The sequence below is a fragment of the Anthonomus grandis genome, chromosome 17 (genome assembly GCF_022605725.1).
Source record: "Anthonomus grandis grandis chromosome 17, icAntGran1.3, whole genome shotgun sequence".
Lineage (NCBI taxonomy): Eukaryota > Metazoa > Arthropoda > Insecta > Coleoptera > Curculionidae > Anthonomus > Anthonomus grandis.
In genome coordinates this window covers 18,134,721-18,155,160 of record NC_065562.1, presented here as the reverse complement: position 1 = coordinate 18,155,160, position 20,440 = coordinate 18,134,721, and the positions used below count along the sequence as shown (strand labels likewise).

At 35.7% G+C, this 20,440-nt stretch overlaps 2 protein-coding genes across 3 annotated transcripts; one reads left to right on the top strand and one right to left on the bottom strand.

The window, feature by feature from the left end:
• Window positions 1-1,865: 1,865 nt before the first annotated feature.
• On the top strand, window positions 1,866-2,873 carry LOC126746261 (COA8 family protein CG14806, mitochondrial). Its single transcript, XM_050454421.1, has 3 exons — window positions 1,866-2,131; window positions 2,259-2,522; window positions 2,577-2,873. Exons 1-3 carry the CDS (start codon window positions 2,075-2,077, stop codon window positions 2,814-2,816), a joined length of 561 nt encoding a protein of 186 aa, XP_050310378.1. The 5' UTR covers window positions 1,866-2,074; the 3' UTR covers window positions 2,817-2,873.
• A 1,019-nt stretch (window positions 2,874-3,892) lies between these two features.
• LOC126746255 (GTP-binding protein 1) lies at window positions 3,893-20,376 on the bottom strand. 2 transcript variants are annotated; one of them, XM_050454413.1, is made up of 12 exons: window positions 20,223-20,376; window positions 19,308-19,512; window positions 19,055-19,251; window positions 18,621-18,996; window positions 18,399-18,562; window positions 13,682-13,920; window positions 13,482-13,626; window positions 7,812-7,994; window positions 7,614-7,749; window positions 7,384-7,556; window positions 4,311-4,490; window positions 3,893-4,255 (listed from the first exon to the last, which is right to left on the bottom strand). In XM_050454413.1, exons 3-12 carry the CDS (start codon window positions 19,244-19,246, stop codon window positions 4,052-4,054), a joined length of 1,992 nt encoding a protein of 663 aa, XP_050310370.1. In that variant the 5' UTR covers window positions 19,247-19,251; window positions 19,308-19,512; window positions 20,223-20,376; the 3' UTR covers window positions 3,893-4,051. The 2 variants fall into 2 exon arrangements, with proteins under 2 accessions (XP_050310370.1, XP_050310371.1); XM_050454414.1 differs by having other exon boundaries at window positions 19,308-19,449; window positions 20,223-20,370.
• Window positions 20,377-20,440: the final 64 nt, after the last annotated feature.

Below are 20,440 nucleotides of genomic sequence, written 5' to 3'. Positions count from 1 at the left end.
TTATTTCAGGGGGGGCGGAGGGCGGCTGTTTTCTCTCTAAATCTCGCATATTGTTGGACACGGTCCGGGCCGATTCGGGAAATTTACGGGGTTTAACGCTCACTGCAAATGGCAAAGCGTTATTGCATTCCTTCGGGCGGTCCATCACCCGTATCCAGGTGAATAAATAACAGCGATGACGTCTAAATCAAGGCCCAAACGACCCCTTTATTATGCCAAGAAAAAAACACCCTCTCTGCTTCTCCATCGAATTATAGCCATTTTTTAGGTTTGAATTATTGTAAATACTAGTAGGTACAATGACGACTCGATGCTTTATTTATCCGTGCAGATTCGTGTGTACGTATGAAGAAAACCCTTGAAATTGAATTTTCCAACTGAAGAGGGGGCATAAAGTATTCAAATAGGAGACGCGCTCGAGAGCGGAGCTAAGAAAACGAACGGATATAGAGAGGCCCTCCACCGTATACATTAGTAAAGGATTTATCCAGAAGTTGGAATATAAATTCTACCCGTTTAACTGGGACCAAATTTTAAAAAATCCTCGGCCTAAAAAAAAATCTCCTTCTCTTAATTATCCGTCAACATGCCGCGTACAACGTTAAGTGTCCCCCCTTTACCGCGAAACAGGCCACGGTGAGTGGCCCTTAAGTATTTGTTAGAGACACGAGGGGTGTGCATGGAAACCCTCGCCCTTTATCTTACATCAAGGCGAGGAAAAACTAATAATATGTATAGTTTCTCCGATGACGTCAATATTTATGTAGGCGTAAAAGCCGCAACGTCATCTGTTTAAGTAATTGTGACGATATATATTATATACTAGACTTGGCAATAACTGTGGAGTTCCGCTTCCGGTTATATTTGATAAAAAACCGAACCCTTTGCCCGTTTTCAGTTTTCTACGCAGAAAGTAAAGTAGATGTACGACGAGCGTTTGCCGCAAATTGAATTTTTATCTGAAAATAGTATTCGAGTTACAAAGCAATTGGAATTTCGAATCGATACAAAATCCCTCATAGGATTATCAGTTTTTCTTTGGAGTCCTATAAAATCATCCGAGCGAGAGGGCATTCTTAGGCAGCGAGCGAGCTCTAATAGTTTTCCTTATCGGCTTACAGCTTTTCGAAATATATTGGGAGAAAGAAAATGCGGATCCGATACTTCCGCGTATTATATCGGAGCCATTATACGTCACGGAAAAACCCTTTTTTCCCTTTGAGAAGTAATAAAAGGGGCTTTTTATTGACCCCTTTCCGCGCTCACTTAAATGTCTTAGACCACCGGACTATAAAAATGCATGTATATGCATATATGCCTCTCACTCCAGCACGTCGCTATAGTACAACTGTCTCTCTCTTGCAGCTCATTAGTCCGGTCGTAAGAGAGTTTTTTTTTTATTTAATTAAACAATTAAAATTAAAAATGCGCTAATCGGCTAAATAAACACACCGGGCTGAAACAAAGCGAAGATCATTACGGAGGGACGTCTAAAAAGTTAATTTACGTGTACCTACGCCCCCGGCGGAAAAAGGGGAGCCCGAAACAAATGACGTAATCATCATCATCCCTCCAACAAACGAACGCTTCGCTTTTTTTTATATATATCCGGGGAAAATAATTAGATCGCTCGGGACGTTTAATTTTTGTTGATAAAAAAACGTTTTAGGTATTATTACGTGGCCCAATTTAGGCCCCATTGTCCTGGAAATGAAATAATAAGGTACAAGTTGGCAACGTTGCACTTATTGGCATTAATAATCCTCCCCCACCACATCACAAATTTCTAACCTCACTCTGTCAGCTGTCATCAAGGGACAATAAATAAATAGGTCATAAAAGAAGCCCTATGGGAATCCTTATCATGTCTTAATCAATTTTCAGGTTTCTATCAGCTGGAGACGCCATCTAACGGCGCATTGTTGAACCCGCTTTGACATGTGACAAGCAGCTGTTCAATCCCCGTACGTCAAACACCAGACGCTCCCGGTTTCAAATTTTGAAAAACCATTAATATGAATTTTTCCAAGTGAAACACGTAAATAAATAAAAACTTTCAACATTATACAGGAAAATGTCTTTGCCCTTATCGAGCCTACGTAGGGCTCAACGGTACTGCACAGTTCTAAAGGTAAAACACCCGTTTTCCTGTTAGTCTTTTCACAGGTTATTATGTAATTTACAAGTGCTTACTTATCACTATTATAAATAACTGATTAATTACGATAATACTTACCTTGATATCAACCTTATTTTAGCCCTCGCATAGGCTTAAGTCGTCCAGGGCGGCCCCCCGATCAATAACATTAGAAAAATCCTTAGAAGAGCCTGTAATAGTATTAAACCCAGACACTCATGTTGACTTAATAGGCCCCCCCGATTCCCAGTCAAACTTAAGGCCGATTATTAGGAAAATACTTGATAACGAGACGGTTTTGCAGCAAAGGTTCCGGGAGACAGCCGATAAGACCCAAAAATGGAACCACGAGTTCTGGGCTTTGCATAACAGCAACTTTAAAAAGGTTAGTGCTAGTTTCCGATGGTTTTTTTGTATGTGAATTTTGGGGTGATTTTAGGAGAAAGCCGCATATATTAAGCAACACACGTCCGATAGTAAGCCGCAACTGAACATGGACGAAATGAGTGAGTTTTATAAGGGTTTTCTCGACAAGTACTGGAGGACCCATTTAAGTTATAATTTCGAGTGGTATTCTAAGAATTTTACTTTGCTGGCTTTGGCCTTTAGGGTGGAAGTCGAAAGGCTCCGCCACAAGTATTTGTTTTACCCTTTGAGGGCCGTCAAGTGGGCGAAATAGTTTGATTTAATGAATGTTGTTGTTACCGTTCAGATGTGTTATAAATTATTTATTTTCTACAGTGTTTTTGTTCCTCAAGTCTAATGGGAAAAGGGCAAAATTAAAGTGAACAATTTGATTTATTTTATAAGAAAAAAAAGGTGGTTTTTACTCTTTAAGTTATTGATCATTTTGTTTTACGGGAAAGACTTGGTGGGTTCAGGTAACTTGGGTTGTAAGTCAACTTCTAGTGCTCAGATCGGGTTGATTTTTGTTTTAAAAGTTTCTGTGGGTTGTTTTTAAGCATTTATTGAAAAAATCATACAAATCCATTAATTAAAAATTTTTTTATTCAAGTTTTAGGAAATCGTGTCTGAACGGACATGGTGTTGGGTAAATTGGGTCATAACTCCACTCCTAAGGCTCAGATTGACTTGATTTTTGTTTTAAAAGTTTCTTTGGAATGTTTTTAAGCTTTTATTAAAAAAATCATAAAAATCGATTAATTAGAAAATTTGTTATCCATGTTTTAGGAAATCATGTCTGAAAGGACACGGTGTTGGGTAAATTGGGTCATAACTCTACTTCTAGTGCTCAGATTGACTTGATTTTTGTTTTAAAAGTTTCTTTGGAATATTTCTAAACTTTCATTAGGAAAATCATGAAAATCCGTGCATTAGAAGTTTTTTTATTTCAGTTTTTGAAAATCTTGTCCGAGAGCAGAAACTTGTCCAAGTAACTTAGGTCGTCACTTGACTTCTAGTACTCAGAATGGATTGATTTTTGTTTTAAAAGTTTCTGTGGGATGTTTTTAAGCTTTTATTGAAAAGATCATAAAAATCCATTAATTAGAAAATTTGTTATTCAAGTTTTAGGAAATCATGTCTGAAAGGACACATTGTTGGGTAAATTGGGTCATAACTCCACTCCTAGTGCTCAGATTGACTTGATTTTTCTTTTAAAAGATTCTTTGAACTGTTCTTCACCTTTCATTAAAAAAACCACAAAAATCCATGCATCTGAAACATTTTTATTTCACTTTTTGAATATCATGCCCGAGCAAAAAAAACACAACTCCAGGAATAAAACAACCCCAATGAAAGTCAAATTTTTAATTAATTCCAAAAAATACTGAACGCCACTGCTTAAAATCTACAATTTTCTGCCAATTTCCGGGGCTTATTGCTAACAAAAAAACATACTCAAAAGGAACCAAAACTGTCACTATATTATTACAACTCGAATTAACCTCACGATTATTGCACCTTGGCGACGGTACGGGGCGTCGCGACGTGCACCGGCGACCCCACCGACGCACCGTCGACGCCCGGTTTATTGGGGCCGCCCCTTCCTCGTCCCCCGCGACGGCTCCGCCCCCTTTTCGCGCCCCCGTCACGTTTATCGGGGCCCACTTCGACGTTATTGTCATCCTGCTGATGATGTTGTTGTTGTTCCGAGGCCTACAAGTAATTTTTTATTTATTGTCAATTTTTATTAGTTAGAGTGTTGACTGACTTGTAGTAGGAAATTCTCCTTTTCTTCTGGATCTACTACTATCGCACTCTCTGTCCCGTTGTTATCCTTGTCGCGCCCCCCTCGATGGTTTTTCTGTTGTCCTTGTCCGTAGCGTTGCTGTTTGTTTTGCTTGGATTTGGGTCCCTGGTGTGTCGGGGAGGCCTGAGTTAAGATTCTCACCTGAAAATTTAATTGGTTGTGTAGGTACAGGTTTGCAGGTGAATATTCTCTGTTTTAGGTAATTAATATACTTCTAGGGGTCGGATTGGGGTGATTTTTGTTTTAAAAGATTCTTTGGAATGTTCTTAAGCCTTTATTAAAAAAATCATAAAAATCCATGCATCAGAAGCATTTTTATTCAAGTTTTTACAAATCGTGTTCGGGTAACCTGGGTCACCTGAACATTAAAGTCTTTATGGTACTTCAGGTACCCCAGGTTTCACCAGAAAAGGTTAGATTATGGTTATAAATAGTATATAGAAGATAAAGGGATTGTTCAAGAAAAAGGTCATTTTTTTAATTGTTTGAGGGTGTTTACCTTAAGAAGGGATTAAGGTTTATAACAGTACAATGCGTTCGAAGGACCATAAATGTAGTGGGGTTTTTGGCGAATATCTTCGTTAATATTAAAAATATGAAAAAGTCATAAGAGACGAAAATTATCCGGAATTTAATTTTCTATAAGAAAGTCTAGTAAAGGTTTTGCCTAAAATGCATAGCAAACTAGATATTGAACTAAACCTAACAATAAAAATACTTAGAAGGACAAATACTATAAACGAGAAATTTAATATTAATTTCACGTTGATTCTAATACTTATAACACATTGATATGTAAAAAAAAGAATGAATTTAAGGTGGAATTGATGTTGAGTTTTTTTTTTTTGGAAATCATGTTCCGAGAAGATTATTTAAGTTTTTTAAAATCATGTTCCGAGGAGATAGACAATTTCAGGTAACTTGGGTCATAATTCCACTTCTAGTGGTCAGATTGGGTTGATTTTGGCTTTAAAAGATTCTTTGGAATGTTCTTAAGCTTTTATTAAAAAAATCACAAAAATCCAAGCATCAGAAACTTTTTTATTTAAGTTTTTGGAAATCGTGTTCCGAGGAGACAGACAGTTTCAGGTAACTTTGTTCATAATTCCACTTCTGGGGGTCGGATTGTGTTGATTTTTGTTTTAAAAGATTCTTTGGAATGTTCTTAAGCTTTTATTAAAAAAATCACAAAAATCCAAGCATCAGAAACTTTTTTATTTAAGTTTTTGGAAATCATGTTCCAGGGAGACAGACAGTTTCAGGTAACTTGGCTCATAAGTCCACTTCTAGTAGTCAGATTCAGTTGATTTTTGCTTTAAAAGATTCTTTGGAATGTTCTTAAGCTTTTAATGAAAAAATCATTAAAATCCATGCATCAGAAACTTTTTTATTAAAATTTTTGGAAATCATGTTCCGAGGAAATAGACAGTTTCAGGTAACTTTGTTCATAATTCCACTTCTAGTAGTCAGATTGGGTTGATTCTTGGTTTAAAAGATTCTTTGGAATGTTCTTAAGCTTTTATTAAAAAAAATCACAAAAATCCATGCATAAGAAACTTTATTATTTAAGTTTTTTAAAATCATGTTCCGAGGAGATAGACAGTTTTAAGTAACTTTGTTCATAATTCCACTTCTAGGGGTCGGATTGGGTTGATTTTTGCTTTAAAAGATTCTTTGGAATGTTCTTAAGCTTTTATTAAAAAAATCACAAAAATCCAAGCATCAGAAACTTTTTTATTTAAGTTTTTGGAAATCATGTTCCAGGGAGACAGACAGTTTCAGGTAACTTGGCTCATAAGTCCACTTCTAGTAGTCAGATTCAGTTGATTTTTGCTTTAAAAGATTCTTTGGAATGTTCTTAAGCTTTTAATGAAAAAATCATTAAAATCCATGCATCAGAAACTTTTTTATTAAAATTTTTGGAAATCATGTTCCGAGGAAATAGACAGTTTCAGGTAACTTTGTTCATAATTCCACTTCTAGTAGTCAGATTGGGTTGATTCTTGGTTTAAAAGATTCTTTGGAATGTTCTTAAGCTTTTATTAAAAAAAATCACAAAAATCCATGCATAAGAAACTTTATTATTTAAGTTTTTTAAAATCATGTTCCGAGGAGATAGACAGTTTTAAGTAACTTTGTTCATAATTCCACTTCTAGGGGTCGGATTGGGTTGATTTTTGCTTTAAAAGATTCTTTGGAATGTTCTTAAGCTTTTATTAAAAAAATCACAAAAATCCAAGCATCAGAAACTTTTTTATTTAAGTTTTTGGAAATCATGTTCCAGGGAGACAGACAGTTTCAGGTAACTTGGCTCATAAGTCCACTTCTAGTAGTCAGATTCAGTTGATTTTTGCTTTAAAAGATTCTTTGGAATGTTCTTAAGCTTTTAATGAAAAAATCATTAAAATCCATGCATCAGAAACTTTTTTATTAAAATTTTTGGAAATCATGTTCCGAGGAAATAGACAGTTTCAGGTAACTTTGTTCATAATTCCACTTCTAGTAGTCAGATTGGGTTGATTCTTGGTTTAAAAGATTCTTTGGAATGTTCTTAAGCTTTTATTAAAAAAAATCACAAAAATCCATGCATAAGAAACTTTATTATTTAAGTTTTTTAAAATCATGTTCCGAGGAAATAGACAGTTTCAGGTAACTTTGTTCATAATTCCACTTCTAGTAGTCGGATTGGGTTGATTTTTGCTTTAAAAGATTCTTTGGAATGTTCTTAAACTTTTGTTAAAAAAATCACAAAAATCCAAGGATCAGAAACTTTTTTATTTAAGTTTTTGGAAATCATGTTCCAAGGAATTAGACAGTTTTAAGTAACTTTGTTCATAATTCCACTTCTAATAGTCGGATTGGGTTGATTTTTGCTTTAAAAGATTCTTTAAATCACTGCTCAACTTTTATTGAAAAAATCACCAAAATCTTTAAGCTAGAACCTTTCTTATTCAAGTTCCTTAGAAATCATATCCAAGAGCTTAACTTACCAGAGTCCTATAAACTCTACTGGGGTGAAATTTTATACACTTACCACATTTCCCACCGCCTTTGTCCTTCCCTCCCTGAAAACCATCCTTTGCCCGGGCGAAATATACTCGGGATGCTTTATGAACCTGAAATGAATCAACGCCTTATCCCCGGTCCTCAGACAGTCCTTGGACATCGACATTATGCTCGCCGTTTGTCTAATACTGCCGCAATGGACTGTAATAATTGACCACAAATTAATTAATTAATTAACTTTAACCGAGTTTAACTGACCCATCGCTTGATATCGGGAACTGATGGTGGTCGGATGGTGTAACACCAAAATTTCCCCCTCGAACTCCCAACACGCTTGCGGGTTTAACAGTGGCGACACCATCACCATCCCTTTACGGATCTGAGATCTTTTCACCTAAAAAACCAGAACATTAGTGTCACTTTCCAACGGTTGATTAACGTTTTTTAATCCAGAACCTTTTTTAGGGCAAAACTGGCCGTTTGTCCGGCCCTGACTTCCTTGACGGCCATCCGTTTCCGGTGGATGCTTTTGACGGTTATTGGGACGAAATGGCCCAAGGGGTCCGGGCCTAACATCAGGGTGTCGTTTAGTTTTATTACCCCCTTTAAGGTGGTGCCCGATACCACGGTACCTACACCCTAAAAAAAAATCAATTTTTAGGCATTATTACTTCTTAATTTTTTTACAGGAATATTAGCGCGTTCCTGAGGATGGATTTAAAGGTAAAAACGTCTCTCTGGGTTAAAAATTTACATAGTTAGAACCATTTTTGGTTGAGGCGTTTTTTAGTGCAAATTTTCCTTACAATTATTGGCAATATTTGGGAACTAAATGGAATCTTTTTAAAGGAGTTATATCCGAAAAAAGCTCATCTCTTTCCCAATAATTTCATGCAAGAATTAAAAATTTACGTTGCTAGAGCCGTTTTGGTTGAGGCACTTTTTCGTGCAAATTTTCTCAAGCAATTCTCACTATTTTTGGGAATATTTCACGAACTAATTGGAATATTCTTACAAGGGTTATGGATAAGGAATATGCATTCCTTGCTGAATAATTTGATATATGAATGTTCCCTGTAGCTCAAGAACTCACCGAGTTATAAGCAATTTAGTCCAACAAGGTCCAAGAGCCTCCAAATTTGCAAGTTTTGAAACACATATTGCTACATGAAAATGTTTAACATGCATGAACGTTTTTGCTCATAACTCAATAACTCCCTGGAATATTTTCATAATTCTTTCATATTATTGTTGTGGATGTTCTGAGGATGAATTTGATAGTAAAAACGTCATTTTAGGTTAAGGTTTTGGGCAGTTAGGGCGATTTTTTGCTTCAGGCAATTTTTTTCCTAAAATTTCACTATTTTTGCAAATAATTCACGAACTAATTGGAATATTCTTACAGTAGTTATATCCAAAGAAAGGGAATTTCTTGCCTATTAATTTCATATGAGAATGACTCTTGTACTTCAGAAACTTCACGAGTTAGAGGCAATTTAGTCCCTCGGTGTCTAAGAGCCTTCGAATTTAAGGTTTTGAAACCCACATTGTAACTTAAAGAATTCTTAGTCATCAATGGACATTTTCGGTCAAAGGCGTTCCTGAGGACGGATTTAAGGGTAAAAACGTCTCTCTGGGTTAACAATTTACGTCGCTAGAGCAGTTTTGGTTGAGACACTTTTGCGTGCGAACTTTCTCAAGCAATTCTTACTATTATAGGGAATATTTTAAGAACTAATTGAAATATTCTTAAAAGGTTTATATGTAACGAAAAGGTATTTCTTGCTGAATAATTTGATATATGAACGTTTTTTGTGCCTCAAGAACTCACTTAGTTATAAGCAATTTTGTTCAACAAGGTGCAAATTGTGAAATACATCTGCGACATTGACGAACGTTTTTGCTCATAACTCAAGAACTGACTGGAATATTCTCATAATTCTTTGACATTATTGTAGCGGATATGCTGAGGATGAGTTTGTTGGTAAAAACGTTATTCTAGATTAAGGTTTTGGGTAGTTAGGCCAACTTTGCCTCAGGCAATTTTTTGCCTAAATTTTCTCTATTATAGGGAATATTTCAGGAACTAATTGGAATATTCTTACAGTAGTTATATGCAAAAAAAGGGAATTTCGTGCCCAATAATTTAATATAAGAACGACTTGTGTATCTTAAAAACTTCCCTAGTTAGAGACAATTTTGCCCCCCGAGGTCCAAGATCCTTTAAATTTGAAACCCTTATTGTATCCTTAGGATTCTTAGTCATTATTGGACATTTCGGTCATAACTTTGGAATTGCTTTAAGTATTTCCAAAATTTTTTGACATTGACATAAAGGTGTTCCTGAGGATGGATTTAAGGGTAAAAACGTCTCTCTGGATTAAAAATTTACGTTGCTAGAGCCATTTTGGTTGAGGTACTTTTTCGTGCAAATTTTCTCAAGCAATTCTCACTATTTTTAGGAATATTTCACGAACTAATTGGAATATTCTTGAAAGGGTTATGGATAAGGAATATGCATTCCTTGCTGAATAATTTGATATATGAATGTTTCCTGTAGCTCACGAACTCACTGAGTTATAAGCAATTTTGTCCAACAAGGTGCAAGAGCCTCCAAATTTGAAAAGTTTTGAAACACATATTGCTACATGAAAATGTTTAACATGCATGAACGTTTTTGCTCATAACTCAATAACTCCCTGGAATATTTTCATAATTCTTTCATATTATTGTTGTGGATGTTCTGAGGATGAATTTGATAGTAAAAACGTCATTTTAGGTTAAGGTTTTGGGCAGTTAGGGCGATTTTTTGCTTCAGGCAATTTTTTTCCTAAAATTTCACTATTTTTGCAAATAATTCACGAACTAATTGGAATATTCTTACAGTAGTTATATCCAAAGAAAGGGAATTTCTTGCCTATTAATTTCATATGAGAATGACTCTTGTACTTCAGAAACTTTCCGAGTTAGAGGCAATTTAGTCCCTCGGTGTCTAAGAGCCTTCGAATTTAAGGTTTTGAAACCCACATTGTAACCTAAAGAATTCTTAGTCATCAATGGACATTTTCGGTCATAACTTTAAGTATTTCCAAAATTTCTTCACACTGACATAAAGGCGTTCCTGAGGACGGATTTAAGGGTAAAAACGTCCCTCTGGGTTAACAATTTACGTTGCTAGAGCAGTTTTGGTTGAGACACTTTTGCATGCGAACTTTCTCAAGCAATTCTTACTATTATAGGGAATATTTTAAGAACTAATTGGAATATTCTTTAAAGGTTTATATGTAACGAAAAGGTATTTATTGCTGAACAATTTGATATATGAACGTTTTTTGTGCCTCAAGAACTCACTTAGTTATAAGCAATTTTGTTCAACAAGGTGCAAATTGTGAAATACAACTGCGACATTGACGAACGTTTTTGCTCATAACTCAAGAACTGCCTGGAATATTCTCATAATTCTTTGACATTATTGTAGCGGATATCCTGAGGATGAATTTGATGGTAAAAACGTTATTCTAGGTTAAGGTTTTGGGTAGTTAGGGTAATTTTGCCTAAATTTTCTCTATTATAGGGAATATTTCAGGAACTAATTGGAATATTTTTACGCTAGTTATATGCAAAGAAAGGAAATTTCTAGCCCAATAATTTAATATAAGAACGACTTGTGTATCTTAAAAACTTCCCTAGTTAGAGACAATTTTGTCCCCCGAGGTCCAAGATCCTTTAAATTTGAAGTTTTGAAACCCTTATTGTATCCTTAAGATTCTTAGTCATTATTGGACATTTTCGGCCATAACTTTGGAACCGTTTTAAATATTTTAAAAATTTCTTCACACTGACATAAAGGCGTTCCTGTGGATGATTTAAGGATAAAAACGTCTCTCTGGGTTAAAAATGTACGTTGCTAGAGCCATTTTGGTTAAGACACTTTTGCGTGAGAACTTTCTCAAGCAATTCTTACTATTATAGGGAATATATTAATTGGAATATTCTTAAAAGGTTTATATGTAACGAAAAGGTATTTCTTGCCGAATAATTTGATGTATGAACGTTTTTTGTACCTCAAGAACTCGCTTAATTATAAGCAATTTTGTTCAATAAGGTGCAAATTTGAAAATTGTGAAATACATCTGCGACATTGACGAACGTTTTTGCTCATAACTCAGGAACTGCCTGGAATATTCTCATAATTCTTTGACATTATTGTAGCGGATATCCTGAGGATGAATTTGATGGTAAAAACGTTATTCTAGGTTAAGGTTTCGGGTAGTTAGGGCAATTTTGCCTCGGGCAATTTTTTGCCTAAATTTTCTCTATTATAGGGAATATTTCAGGAACTAATTGGAATATTTTTACGCTAGTTATATGCAAAGAAAGGGAATTTCTTGCCCAATAATTTAATATAAGAACGACTTGTGTATCTTAAAAACTTCCCTAGTTAGAGACAATTTTGTCCCCCAAGGTGCAAGATCCTTTAAATTTGAAGTTTTGAAACCCTTATTGTATCCTTAGGATTCTTAGTCATTATTGGACATTTTCGGACATAACTTTGGAACCGCTTTAAGTATTTCCAAAATTTCTTCACACTGATATAAAGGTGTTCCTGAGGATGGATTTAGGGGAAAAAACGTCTCTCTGGGTTAACAATTTACGTTGCTAGAGCAGTTTTGGTTGAGACACTTTTGCGTGAGAACTTTCTCAAGCAATTCTTAACTAATTGGAATATTCTTAAAAGGTTTATATGTAACGAAAAGGTATTTCTTGCCGAATAATTTGATGTATGAACGTTTTTTGTACCTCAAGAACTCGCTTAATTATAAGCAATTTTGTTCAATAAGGTGCAAATTTGAAAATTGTGAAATACATCTGCGACATTGACGAACGTTTTTGCTCATAACTCAGGAACTGCCTGGAATATTCTCATAATTCTTTGACATTATTGTAGCGGATATCCTGAGGATAAATTTGATGGTAAAAACGTTATTCTAGGTTAAGGTTTTGGGTAGTTAGGGCAATTTTGCCTCAGGCAATTTTTTGCCTAAATTTTCTCTATTATAGGGAATATTTCAGGAACTAATTGGAATATTTTTACGCTAGTTATATGCAAAGAAAGGGAATTTCTTGCCCAATAATTTAATATAAGAACGACTTGTGTACCTTAAAAACTTCCCTAGTTAGAGACAATTTTGCCCCCCGAGGTCCAAGATCCTTTAAATTTGAAACCCTTATTGTATCCTTAGGATTCTTAGTCATTATTGGACATTTTCGGACATAACTTTGGAACCGCTTTAATTATTTCCAAAATTTCTTCACACTGACATAAATGTGTTCCTGAGGACGGATTTAAGGGTAAAAACGTCTCTCTGAATTAAAAACTTACGTTGCTAGAGCCATTTTGGTTGAGGCACTTTTTCGTGCAAATTTTCTCAAGCAATTCTCACTATTTTTGGGAATATTTCACGAACTAATAGGAATAGTCTTAAAAGGGTTATGGATAAGGAATATGCATTCCTTACTGAATAATTTGATATATGAATGTTCCCTGTAGCTCAAGAACTCACTGAGTTATAAGCAATTTTGTCCAACAAGGTCCAAAGGTCCCCCAATTTGGAAAACATTTTTGCTCATAACTTAAAAACCACTTGACATATTTTCATGATTCTTTCACACTATTGTTGTGGATGTCTTGAGGATGAATCTGAGAGGTCATGTCAAAAATGTCATTCTAGATTAAAGAATTGAGTAGCTAAGACCATTTTTGCAATTTTTCTCACGTGCTAATAGGAGTATTCTTACAGGAGTTATATCAAAAGAAAGAGAATTTCTTGCCCAATAATTTCATATAAAAACGACTCTTGTACCTTAAAAACTTCCCGAGTTAGAGGCCATTTTGTTCCCCAGGGTCCAAAATCCATCAAATTTGCAACCTCGAGATTCTTATTCATTAGCGGACATTTGCGGTCATAACTTTGTAACCACTTTAAATATTTTCAAAATTTCTTCACCTAAACATAAAGGGGTTCCCGAACATGGATTCGCGGGTAGAAACGTGGTCGTGAGCTAGGAATTCATGACACTTTTATTGTGTGACATTCAGGTACATACGAAGCATTGCGTACTTACAGGAACCGAATACGTATCGTCGATCTGAAACTCCGCCGGTTCGTTTTCGTGATACTCCATTTTCGTTGTCAACAAGTTCAAAAAAGTCTTTAGGATCCCGAGGTTCTCCCCCGTGACGTTCGACACCTGGAAAATCGGGCAGAGCCTAAAAAGATTACCCGAAAAATCGATTTTTCTCATTACAGGCTGTTTTATTTTACCGTTCAGAAACGAAATTGGTCGCGCTGAGCACCACGTCGTCGGGGGTTTTCACCATGACGGGCACCTTACGGCACCCGGGCGACTTTAGGATCCTCACGAGCATTTTTAGGTTGTCCTGCAGCACATTGGCGGGGCACATGTCGATTTTCGTCACCACCACAAACACGGGCACGGAAAGGGCCAGGGCTAAACCCAAGTGTTCTTTCGTCATCCCGATTATCCCCGCATTCGCGCCCACCTGAAGAAACATTAAGAGGAAAAACGTCGTCTTAGTGTTTAGTGCCAATTATTGCACGTTTCTATTAATCTAACTAAACCCATTGCAAAAAAGGAAGCTGTTCTGATCTTAGGTGATCAAAATGGTTACCACTTTGGCTTTATGTTAAGTAAGTTTAAAAAGGTACAACTGGTATATATTGCGTACTGCTGAGAGAAATAAATAGTAAATTAAAATACCTGGGCCATCAAATGTCATTCCTTTATCTGTATCTTTTAACAAGAGCCAAATCATTGTAATTTCATTTTTACATTTAACAAGTGCTTGGATAGTTACTTTTCTGTAAGTAATTTGTAAGCCAAAAGTGCTATATGGTACCCAGTTTAGTTTCTCCTAAAAAGGCCTGATTTTACTTGTGTAAATGTTCAACTTGCACTTTTATTTTTAACAATATAGTGAACCAATAATTGTCATCCTGTAGTACCCTCTCTTAGTATAGGAACGAATGCCACCTATTTTAACATAGCATTAATGTACAAACCTTAGTGAGTATTCTGTCATTGCATTAAAAACTGAAGATCCGGTAAGTGTTCTTTTTTTCAGTTTTATACAATTTGGAGAGACAAATGAGGTTTTCTATTATAGGTGTGATGTTGCCCTTAAGGCGAAACATGTACACCATAAGTACCGCATCAGTTTCTCGCCTGAGGGGTCAGAGGTAAGTTAACTCTTTGCATAATTCATATATTCTACATCTACTGCATTAAAAAAGGTGGTGGATAAGGATAATTTGTAGAAAAATGTTGCAAGTATTTGATTTGTTAAATTTCATCTATTTGCTACGGTACTACAGTGGGCAATTTTAAATGCAGATTTCCCAGAGGGGGGAAGTCACGTTTAGGATCTACGGTTGACCACTTATGGACCTGCGAAGATCCATAACCATACTTGCTGAACGTACAAAAAAATGACTTTAATGAGATTAAAATTGCATCAGATGCTTGGAAAAAATTGCTGTAATTGCTCGGAACTCAAGTGACTATTCCAGGCAGTTGAAAGCTTCAATTTCTCTTAGTGGAGTTTCATTTGCCTGCAATAGTCACTTGAGTTCCAAGCAGTTACAGTCAGCTTCAATTTTCAACGGAAACCACTTCCAACGAATTCCCTGGAAGAAATTGACGCTTTCAAATGCCTGGAAATGACTCCTAATAGTCTCAAGTGCATGAACGTTTCAAAAAAATGACTTCAATTAAGTCAAAATTGCATCAGATGTTTGGAAAAATAGAGTATAGCTGGTTGGAACTCAAGTGACTATTCCAGGCAGTTGAAATTATTTCCAACCAATTCGCTGAAAAAAATTGACGCTTCCAAATGCCTGGAAGTTCCAAAAAATGAATCTCAATAGCGTCAACTGCCTGGACGTATCAGAGAATTACTTTAGTGAAGTCAAAATTGCCTAAAATGCTTGAAAAAATTGACTTTAATTGCTCTAACTCAAGTTCAAACTATTCCAGGCAATTGAAGTGACTTTCAAACAACTCCCTGGAAGAAATTGACCCTTTCAACTGCCTGGAAGTGTAGGAAAAAGGCTCCTTGTAGCCTCAACTGCCTGGACGTTTCAAAAAATGACTTCAATCAAGTCAAAATTGCATGAGATATTTGGAAAAGTTCACCTAAACTCTTTGGAACTCAAGTGACTATTCCAGGCAGTTGAAACTCCCTGAAAAGAGAAATTGAAGCTTTCAACTGCCTGAAAATGCAGGAAAATAACTACCAATAATCTGAACTTCCTAGATATAAAAAAAACGACTTCAATTAAGTCAAAATTGCATCAGATGTTTGGAAAAAAAAGACTATAGCTGGTTGGAACTTAAGTGACGATTCCAGGCAGTTAAAACTATTTCCAACCAATTCCCTGGAAGAAATTGACGCTTCTAAATGCCTGGTCGTGTAGGAAAATGGCTCCTTGTAGCCTCAACTGCCTGGACGTTTCAAAAAATGACTTTAATCAAGTCAAAATTGCATGAGACACTTGGAAAAGTGCACCTAAACTGTTTGGAATTCAAGGGACTATTCCAGGCAGTTGAAACTACTTCCAAGGCAAGTTCCTGAGAGCAATTGATGCTTCCAAATGCCTGGAAGTGCTGGAAAATGACTCTCAATAGCGTCAACTGCCTGGACGTATCAAAAAATTACTTTAGTGAAGTCGAAATTGCCTAAAATGGTTGAAAAAATTGACTCTAATTGCTTGGAACTCAAGTTCAAACTATTTCAGGCAATTGAAGCGACTTTCAAACAACTCCCTGGAAGAAATTGTCCCTTTCAACTGCCTGGACGTGTAGGAAAATGGCTCCTTGTAGCCTCAACTGCCTGGACGTTTCAAAAAATGACTTCAATCAAGTCAAAATTGCATGAGACACTTGGAAAAGTGCACCTAAACTGTTTGGAATTCAAGTGACTATTCCAGGCAGTTGAAACTACTTCCAAGGCAAGTTCCTGAGAGCAATTGATGCTTCCAAATGCCTGGAAGTGCCGGAAAATGACTCTCAATAGAGAATTACTTTAGTGAAGTCAAAATTGCATAAAATGCTTAAAAAAATTGACTCTAATTGCTTGGAACTCAAGTTCAAACTATTCCAGGCAATTGAAACGACTTTCAAACAACTCCCTGGAAGAAATTGTCCCTTTCAACTGCCTGGAAGTGTAGGAAAATGAGCTCCTGATAGCCTCGACGTTTCAAAAAATGACTTCAATCAAGTCAAAATTGCATGAGACACTTGGAAAAGTTCACCTAAACTCTTTGGAACTCAAGTGACTATTCCAGGCAGTTGAAACTATTTCCAACCAATTCCCTGGAAAAAATTGATGCTTCTAAATGCCCGGAAGTGTAGGAAAATGGCTCCTGATGGCCTCAACTGCCTGGACGTATCAAAAAATTACTTTAGTCACTTCAAAATTGCCTGGAAAAGATGCTTTAACTCCTTGAAACTCAAGTGACTAATCCAGGCAGTTGAAACTATTTCCAACCAATTCCCTGGAAGAAATCGACGCTTCTAAATGCCTGGAAGTGTAGGAAAATGGGCTCCTGATAGCCTCGACTGCCTGGACGTTTCAAAAAATGATTTTTCGACGTTTATTTTATATTGCAGGAAAGGGGTTGTGTAAAGTAACGCCAAGTTTATAATAAATTAACCACAGTACGAACTTTGATATAAGCATAAGTTTTACCGCTCTTAATACTGTTAGGTAATGCGTTGTATATATTTAAGACCATTATAATAAAGATTATCTTGGCTATTTCATGACTAACAATTTTTTTTAACAAATGTACAATTTTCTAGTAAATGTTGAAGACTTAGCCCATGTATTATTTTCGGAATGAAATAACCGTGTTATATACAATGTGTTGGTTAACACTAAAGTAAATTAGTTTCTGTTAACGTACTTTTTATGTTTATATATTTATGAATCGCAAATCTATTCAATGAAAATAGTATTCTGGTGTGGTTAAATGACTTAGACAGATCTTTACTTATTCTGAGCATTAAATTAGCTTCTTTTGCCATTTTATTTGAAATATATAGTAGGATGATTACTGAAAGTTAAGTATCTATCCATGACTACCTTTTTTTACTAAATTAATAATCACTGCTTGATGGAGTATGATATAAATTAAATAAATAATGTTTTACTAAATTTAAGGTGAAGGAATGTATGTATTGATTTTATAGGTTTCAATTAATGTTGTATATAATAACAATTCTTCTTTTACATAAAATGTATTATTACTCCAGAGTATGAGTACTGTGTGAATATGAGCAAATCTTGCAGTAACCATTTGTATCTATTTCTGTACTAAAATATGTGTTTCTGAGATAATTAAGCTACATGAGGTTTCATAATCTGTAAACGCATAAATTTATGTACAATTCCCGGAAAACACAAAAAAAAAATTAATTTAAAATGCCAGGAAAGGTGCAAAAATGACCCCCAAAGTCTGGCAGTTGTAAATTGTGGCAGAATCCTGGAAGTTACGTATAAAAATTACTTTAAATGCCTGGAATAGAAAGAAAAATTATTTCAAATGCCCGTGAAAATACAAGAAATCACCTGGAAAATCTTAAATGTGCAGTCAAAATCCTAAGAGACAAAATTTATTTCTGATACACACAATTCTGGAATTCACTTCAAACGCTTGGAATAAAATGAAAGTCTACAAGACATTTGAAATGCACGGAAATGTATTCAAAATACCAGGACCAATTAATGAAATGCCTGGACTTAAAATCATGCTTTGGTTGATATATAATTTAATTTTTTTTATAAGTTTCTTTTAATTGTATGTCTTCCTTATGAGTGTTTTTTAATTTATACACCATATTTTTCTACTTTCATTTTTATTAATGTTATTCTTTTACCGTAGGTTTAATTTTTGTCAAGGAGACTTCCAATTTTGATAATATGACTTATTTTGACTTAATGAATATAATGATTCTTACCATAAGCATCCCGAAATCCGGTGCGTGTCCGGTCATACCGAAAACGGTCGTTTTCAAGTACCTCTCGTGCCCCGCCAGGTCGATAAACGTAATCACTTTGGAACTTTTCTCGCAAATTTTCACCCAATCCAATGCCCCGTGCTCGGGCTTATTTACCACATTTCCTTTTAAAAACAACAATGAATTTTCCACCACTCAACCTCCACTCACTATAATAAATACCTTCGCCGTCGAACCCCAAAATGTCATTTCCCACCGAACTGGTCCTACCACTCTCCATCTCGTGTTTATGCCTGAAAAGTTTCATCCGAGCGGTACCCCTGCCATTATCCAACTCCCCATGCGTTAAGACCCCCAATAGGGTGGATTTGCCCGCGTCGACGTTCCCTACTACGGCCACCCGGATCTCCAGGAAATCCGACTGGTCCAGCACCCGCCTGATCAGATATTGCACGACTAAGCCGCGGGGCTCTTTTTTTTCGCGGAGTTTTACGCAACTGCACTGTAAACTGTCCGCGAGGGACTGTAGAGTCGCCACGGCAGCCTCCAGTTCGTCTTCTAACAAACCGTTGTCTGTACCGTCATCGGAGGCACCGATCTGTACGGAAGGACATTGACAGGAATAATAAAAGACAGCAAACTCTTCTTATTATTACCTCCAAAATGACTTCGCCTCGGCCCTCTCCGAGCTGCTGCCTCATCCTTTTCATTAATAAGTCGTACTGTTGTTCGGTGGGGGCGATCAGGGCGTTTCTGCCCAAGATTTTGTCGTACTCTCTACATTTCGTGCTGGTTTTTTCCACGAACGAGCTGAGGGACTCTTTGGGGGGCTCCACTGGCTCCGACATAATGTCTAAGAGCAACAATTATGCCCTTAAATTACTATCGAGAATTAAAAGTTTTACTTACCGATCACTGGTTAAACTTTTACAAATATTTTCTTAAATGCAATTAAGTCGAATAATTTATGTCCGGTTATGCCGGATGTACATCGACATTCGCACTTTGATAACTTCACTGGATGCCTTGATGATTTTCCTTGTATTCATCCCTAAATTATTAATAAGAGGCATTAAATCAGCACCCTGGCTCTCGCTTAAAACACACTTCCAACCTAAAACCAAATTGTACTGATCAGCGTTCAACTGACCTCCATATATTTATAAGTGGAAATGATGCAACCTGGTTGCAACTTTTGATGATGTTGCACCATATGACGCGTTTGCGGGTTTGAATTGAAATTGTGCGGGAAAATTTATTATTAAAGATCTTTAAAATACTATTGAGTTTTATAGAATCTTTATTAGTTTATGTTGCCGATAGGACTGTATTACTTTAAGGACTATTACAGTGCACAATTAATGAAGGATGTGAATAACCCTGTTCTTTGATAAGATCTTTTATTTTATTGCTTTAAATTGCAAATAACAACAACAATAAAAATAGCCTTGCCAAAAAAAAAAATAAATATAAACAGATGTGTCAGCAAGTTTACATAACAAACCTTGAAATGTTGCAATGAAAAATGATAAGATAAAGCTTTTTATAATGTAAGAAGTGTTTAATAAAATAAATGGCCCTTACAAGACCCAATAATATAAGAGGCAATAAATAAGAAGTAATAAATATTTCAAAAAGTGCATTAAAAAAGTAAAAGTAAAATTTTCAGTTCACATATGGTAAGCAAGCAATTAATCCGAATTAAAACAAATAAGGGCTTTTAATAAATGATGCAATAAATGCCTTTAATTTTCTTAAGAAATAAAATGAGCTTATTACAGGATATTAACAAAATAATTATAAAAATATAATATAAGAAAATACCTTTAAAAATCAGCTGGACATTCTGCCCTGGCCCGGGGATTCTTTGACGTACGCAATTCGAAACGTCAAATGAGTTGTCACGTATATGCTACGTTGCCAGATAGTCAGAATTACTCATGTCTGCAAATCTTTATATCCCTATGAGAGCAGGTCTAATGAAACTGTTTATACGGGAAACAATAAAACGTTTAAATTTTCCTGATTTCCTTATGAACCGC